The following is a 6,000-nucleotide window of genomic DNA, read 5'->3' as shown; positions in this document are numbered from 1 at the left end:
ACATATATATATATATATATATATATATATATATATATATATATATATACTGAAAACTACAGTGTAAACATCCAGTATCCAGCAAATGCCCACCCCCCATTTTAAGTTTAAAACTGTGCATAACGTAAACTACCTTCTTAACGTCAATTTCCACTTTGGAAAAAAAAAAAAAAAAAGAAGAAGAAGAAATTATCATTAAATTAATGATAATTCAGTTTGCTATTGTGAACGTGTTGCTTTATCAGGCAATGCCGATTTAGATCTAGAGATAAAGAAAAAAGTCTGCATCAGATGTTAACCCCTGTCATTGAAAAACCATGTGAAAGCATGACATCACTCCATGACACAGTATGTTCTTTGAAGTGGCTAGCTTTTTGTTCTCACTCCCACTCCCCCACCCTCTCTCTCTCTCTCTCTCTCTCTCAAACACCACACACACACACACACACACACACCCACACACACACAACCAACAACCTAGAATGGTGAACGAATGAGGAGACGAAAACAGAGGAATAAGAGACTGGCACAGAAACACATCCGTTACACATTTGAACAATTCCCTTGTGATATATATCACCAGTTTAACTTCTCATTGATTGATATGGATACTTATATAGCGCCTACCCTTGGTCGGAGACCAAGCTCTAAGCTCTTTACAAACACGTGGTCATTTGCACAACAGGCTGCCTACCTGGGTAGAGCTGACAGACAGCTACCATTGGGCGATCATCGCTCGTTTCCTGTGTCATTCAGTCAGATTTCAGGCACGCACACATACACACTCAGACAGACATGTAACATTTTACGTGTATGACTGTTTTTTTGTTTATTTACCCCGCCATGTAGGCAGCCATACTCTGTTTTCGGGGGTGTGCATGCTGGGTATCTTCTTGTTTCCATAACCCACCAAACACTGACATGGATTACAGGATCTTTAATGTGTGTATTTGATTTTCTGCGTACGTATACACACGCAGGGGGTTCAGGCACTAGCAGGTCTGTACATATGTTGACCTGGGAGATTGGAAAAATCTCCACCCTTTACCCACCAGGCACCGTCACTGAGATGCACACATGCAGTAAATGCCCAACCAGCACTGTATGGTGAAGCTAAGTATGAAAGGGAATTGGCTTCCACAATGGGTAAAATGCCAAGTAAACACACATCCCCAACTTCAGCCTGAAATTTGTGCAAACAGGGGGTGGGCACTTGTAAGGTACTTTATAACACACACACACACACACACACACACACACACACACCACCTCTGCTTTCTCACTCCTGTGCCATGCTCATTGAGTGCAATATATAATTGTCGTTAGTGTCATGGAAATTTTTGTGTTCATTTATAAGAAATATACTTATTTTGCAAAAATGCAAACAGACTGACATGGTTTTATAAGAATGAACGGTTTGAAATAGATCATCCAGGAGTGTGTTAGGGGTATATCTAGCACCTGGCTAGTCAATATAAAAAGTATAGCACACTTTTTTTGTCACATGATTTTTTGTGGGCATGCATTCCAGGACTTGATTTTTTTCTTCTTCTTTAGACAGTGTTTATATGAGTCAGAAACCGACTATGACTACATAATTTGTCAAGTCAGTCATGAAGTAGTAATTCAGTAATTCAATTGTGTAATTCACAGACATGTCATTTGACAGCCATGAACCTGGGAGCTTAGGCAAGGAAGGGAAGAAGCAAACTGTCTGTAGAAATAAATGGAACACAGCAGTTCTGTCGATTCAGTTCACTGTGTTTTTATCAGGAGAGAATACAAACTGTGTTAATTCAAACATAAAACAAAATAAAATATTAACAAATGCAATTAAATGTAGTAGACAGCACTTAGAGGTCAAATGCAGTTTACTGCCATGGATATCGTCATCAAATTTCTGGACAGAAAATTGAGACAGGTAATTCTTAATGATATAAACTGAAACAGACTAAAGTCCTGATGATTCTGATGATGTACACCATTTTCTGTAAAGAGCAAATGCAATTTTTTTTCACTTGAAAGAGGCACAATTTTCATTGAAATGTTTTGGGGCCATTTTCCATTTATACTTTTAAAAAAAATAAAAAGTACACTACCATTTGATGCAGCATGCTTTCTTTGAATAAAATTGTTTTTAAAAATCACAAAAAAATGACTTGAACAAAAATTACATGTTGGCAATGATATGACAATATGTCAATAAATAACATATCCCTTGCCCGTTTCAGTGGGGCAGGCAAATCAACTCTGATGAATGTGCTGACCAACCGTAACCTGAAGGACTACATGATCGAAGGGGATGTGCAGGTGTGTTCTCTTTTTCTTCTGCATTCACTCCTTCACTCCTTTGTGTAAATAGGCTTGTATGTGCTTGACCATTTTTACCCAGCATTGTAGGCAGCCATACACCATTTTCAGGTGTAGGTTTATACATGCTGGGTATGTTTTTGTTTCCATAACCCACTGAACACTGACATGGATTACTGTATATTTAACGTGCACATTTTATTTGCATGTGTATGAAGTGGAAAGGGTTTAGGCACTAGAGATTCTGTTGGCCTGGGAGATTGAAGATCTCCACTCATAACTCATCAGGCAGCATGAGACTGGAGGACCATGAGACTGAAATTCAAAGCTCAGCTGTTGTGCCTGTCAAACAGGTTTGTTTTATGAGAGTTTGCCTGATCACTAGGCCCGTGGATATAGTACTAATACTGAAAGAAAAAGAAAAAAGGCTGTTTACTGCAAAAGTCTATACTAGTTTCAGATTTGAAGATTCACACTTACAACAAAGATAATTTAATACAAAAAAAGAAGAAAAAAAAAAAGAAGATAATTTAATACTTGCTGAAAAAATGTCAATAGATTTCACTGCATTAATATTGATGTCAAATACTCCATATTAAGATTTATAAGGGGGCTTTGACAAATATTGTATTTGCCAGATATATATGAGAACATAATAATATATGAGAGCATGTTGCTGTTTCTTGCATTGAGTATTTGGTCTTATATGGTTTTAAACGGAGGTTGTTAATCAAGCCGGTTTTTGTTTATTTTGTAAAGCCATGCTTTGCTGATTCTCCCCAGTTTGGTTCCTGTACTGTAGAACAGTCCATTTTGAGAAACGACATATCTCTTCTCATTTAGAATCCCAGTCCTACAGATTATACAACCAATTTGGACATGCAGGTGAACGGTGTGTGTGCTGGAAGCAGCATTCGCAATGTCTCCGCTTACGTGCAGCAGGATGACATTTTCTTTGGTACACTCACTGTGCGGGAGACACTGACCTTCAGGGTGAGTGAGGGACTCGTGTGTGTGTGTGTGTGTGTGTGTGGCTGCGTGAGACAGAGAGAGAGAGAGAAAAGAGAGGTAGCAGGAAGCAAGGTGAATATCACTCACAGTCACAAATTTTCACGTCTGTAGTCATGCAACCTTTTGCAGACATGCATCCATTTATACATGCTCACAGACAGACACACAAACATTGAATCCACTCTATATGTGTCTATCTCTGTGTCACTTTCTCTGTCTCTGTTTCTACCGCACGTTGTCTCTCTCTTTCTGTGTCTTTTCCTCAGGATAAAAGTAACATCAGTGGAATCATACAACAAAGTTAAGATGTGAACAGCAATTAGAACACTGAAATTGGTGATAAAAACAGATAAGCAATAATCATATCATCTTATAAGGAATTTGATGAATTTTCCCACTTTAAAATATGTTCTCCTGCCTGATAATTGCCTGTTTCTACACACACACACACACACACACACACACACACTGGCACACACACACACACACACACACACACACACACACACACGCACACACACACACTGGCACACACACACACACACACACTCAGTGACAGACACATGCAGACAATTGAAATACTGGATCATTACATGCACTTGTGTGCAGAGTATTGTTCATTATAGTGCTGTTCTCTGTGACCCCTTTCCTGCCCTCTACCCGGTACCTGCCATCACACAGACACACACACACACACACACACACACACTGCTGTTGTGTAAAGAAGGAAATGTGGGGTGGGGGTGAGGGGTGGGAAGCACATGAGTCTTATTATCCTGTAAAAAAGGGAAAAAAAGGCCTTATTCAATGTTTTGACTTCATCCTGTGGTCTGGCACCACAGGCCATGCTGCGAATGGATCAGAACATCAAGAAGGAGACCAGGCTGCAACGAGTGGAGGAAGTCATCGTTGAGGTATGTGACCATCCTGACAGGTAGGCATAGTGTAACACACTGCATAAGGTATGTGACCATCCTGACAGGTAGGCATAGTGTAACACAGTGCATAAGGTATGTGACCATCCTGACAGGTAGGGTAGTGTAACACAGTGCATAAGGTATGTGACCATCCTGACAGGTAGGCATAGTGTAACAGTGCATAAGGTATGTGACCATCCTGACAGGTAGGCATAGTGTAACAGTGCATGAGGAATGTGACCATCCTGACAGGTAGGCATAGTGTAACAGTGCATGAGGTATGTGACCATCCTGACAGGTAGGGATAGTGTAACAGTGCATAAGGTATGTGACCATCCTGACAGGTAGGCATAGTGTAACAGTGCATAAGGTATGTGACCATCCTGACAGGTAGGCATAGTGTAACAGTGCATAAGGTATGTGACCATCCTGACAGGTAGGGTAGTGTAACACAGTGCATAAGGTATGTGACCATCCTGACAGGTAGGCATAGTGTAACAGTGCATAAGGTATGTGACCATCCTGACAGGTAGGCATAGTGTAACAGTGCATAAGGTATGTGACCATCCTGACAGGTAGGCATAGTGTAACACAGTGCATAAGGTATGTGACCATCCTGACAGGTAGGCATAGTGTAACAGTGCATAAGGTATGTGACCATCCTGACAGGTAGGGTAGTGTAACACAGTGCATGAGGTATGTGACCATCCTGACAGGTAGGCATAGTGTAACACAGTGCATGAGGTATGTGACCATCCTGACAGGTAGGCATAGTGTAACACAGTGCATGAGGTATGTGACCATCCTGACAGGTAGGCATAGTGTAACACAGTGCATAAGGTATGTGACCATCCTGACAGGTAGGCATAGTGTAACAGTGCATAAGGTATGTGACCATCCTGACAGGTAGGCATAGTGTAACAGTGCATAAGGTATGTGACCATCCTGACAGGTAGGGATAGTGTAACACAGTGCATGAGGTATGTGACCATCCTGACAGGTAGGGTAGTGTAACAGTGCATAAGGTATGTGACCATCCTGACAGGTAGGGATAGTGTAACACAGTGCATGAGGTATGTGACCATCCTGACAGGTAGGCATAGTGTAACACAGTGCATGAGGTATGTGACCATCCTGACAGGTAGGGTAGTGTAACACAGTGCATGAGGTATGTGACCATCCTGACAGGTAGGCATAGTGTAACACAGTGCATGAGGTATGTGACCATCCTGACAGGTAGGCATAGTGTAACAGTGCATGAGGTATGTGACCATCCTGACAGGTAGACATAGTGTAACAGTGCATGAGGTATGTGACCATCCTGACAGGTAGACATAGTGTAACACAGTGCATGGGGTATGTGACCATCCTGACAGGTAGGCATAGTGTAACAGTGCATGGGGTATGTGACCATCCTGACAGGTAGGCATAGTGTAACAGTGCATGGGGTATGTGACCATCCTGACAGGTAGGCATAGTGTAACAGTGCATAAGGTATGTGACCATCCTGACAGGTAGGCATAGTGTAACAGTGCATAAGGTATGTGACCATCCTGACAGGTAGGGATAGTGTAACACAGTGCATGAGGTATGTGACCATCCTGACAGGTAGGGTAGTGTAACAGTGCATAAGGTATGTGACCATCCTGACAGGTAGGGATAGTGTAACAGTGCATGGGGTATGTGACCATCCTGACAGGTAGGCATAGTGTAACACAGTGCATGAGGTATGTGACCATCCTGACAGGTAGGGATAGTGTAA

The 6,000-nt window shown here is 41.6% G+C and overlaps 1 protein-coding gene across 3 annotated transcripts in view; it reads left to right on the top strand.

The window, feature by feature from the left end:
* Positions 1–6,000, top strand: part of LOC143292961 (protein white-like) — an 86,663-nt gene that overhangs the window by 27,161 nt on the left and 53,502 nt on the right. For all 3 annotated transcript variants that reach the window (XR_013056698.1, XM_076603686.1, XM_076603685.1), the window contains exons 4-6: positions 2,232–2,310; positions 3,196–3,303; positions 4,164–4,235. Coding sequence is in view for 2 of the 3 variants with exons in the window: in XM_076603686.1 (XP_076459801.1) it covers positions 2,232–2,310; positions 3,196–3,303; positions 4,164–4,235 (259 nt within the window). In the remaining variant the exon portion in view is untranslated. The remainder of the gene's footprint in view (positions 1–2,231; positions 2,311–3,195; positions 3,304–4,163; positions 4,236–6,000) is intronic.

Source organism: Babylonia areolata, chromosome 18, assembly GCF_041734735.1.
Source record: "Babylonia areolata isolate BAREFJ2019XMU chromosome 18, ASM4173473v1, whole genome shotgun sequence".
NCBI classification, from domain to species: Eukaryota; Metazoa; Mollusca; class Gastropoda; order Neogastropoda; family Buccinidae; genus Babylonia; species Babylonia areolata.
This window is presented reverse-complemented; position numbering and strand designations above follow the sequence as displayed.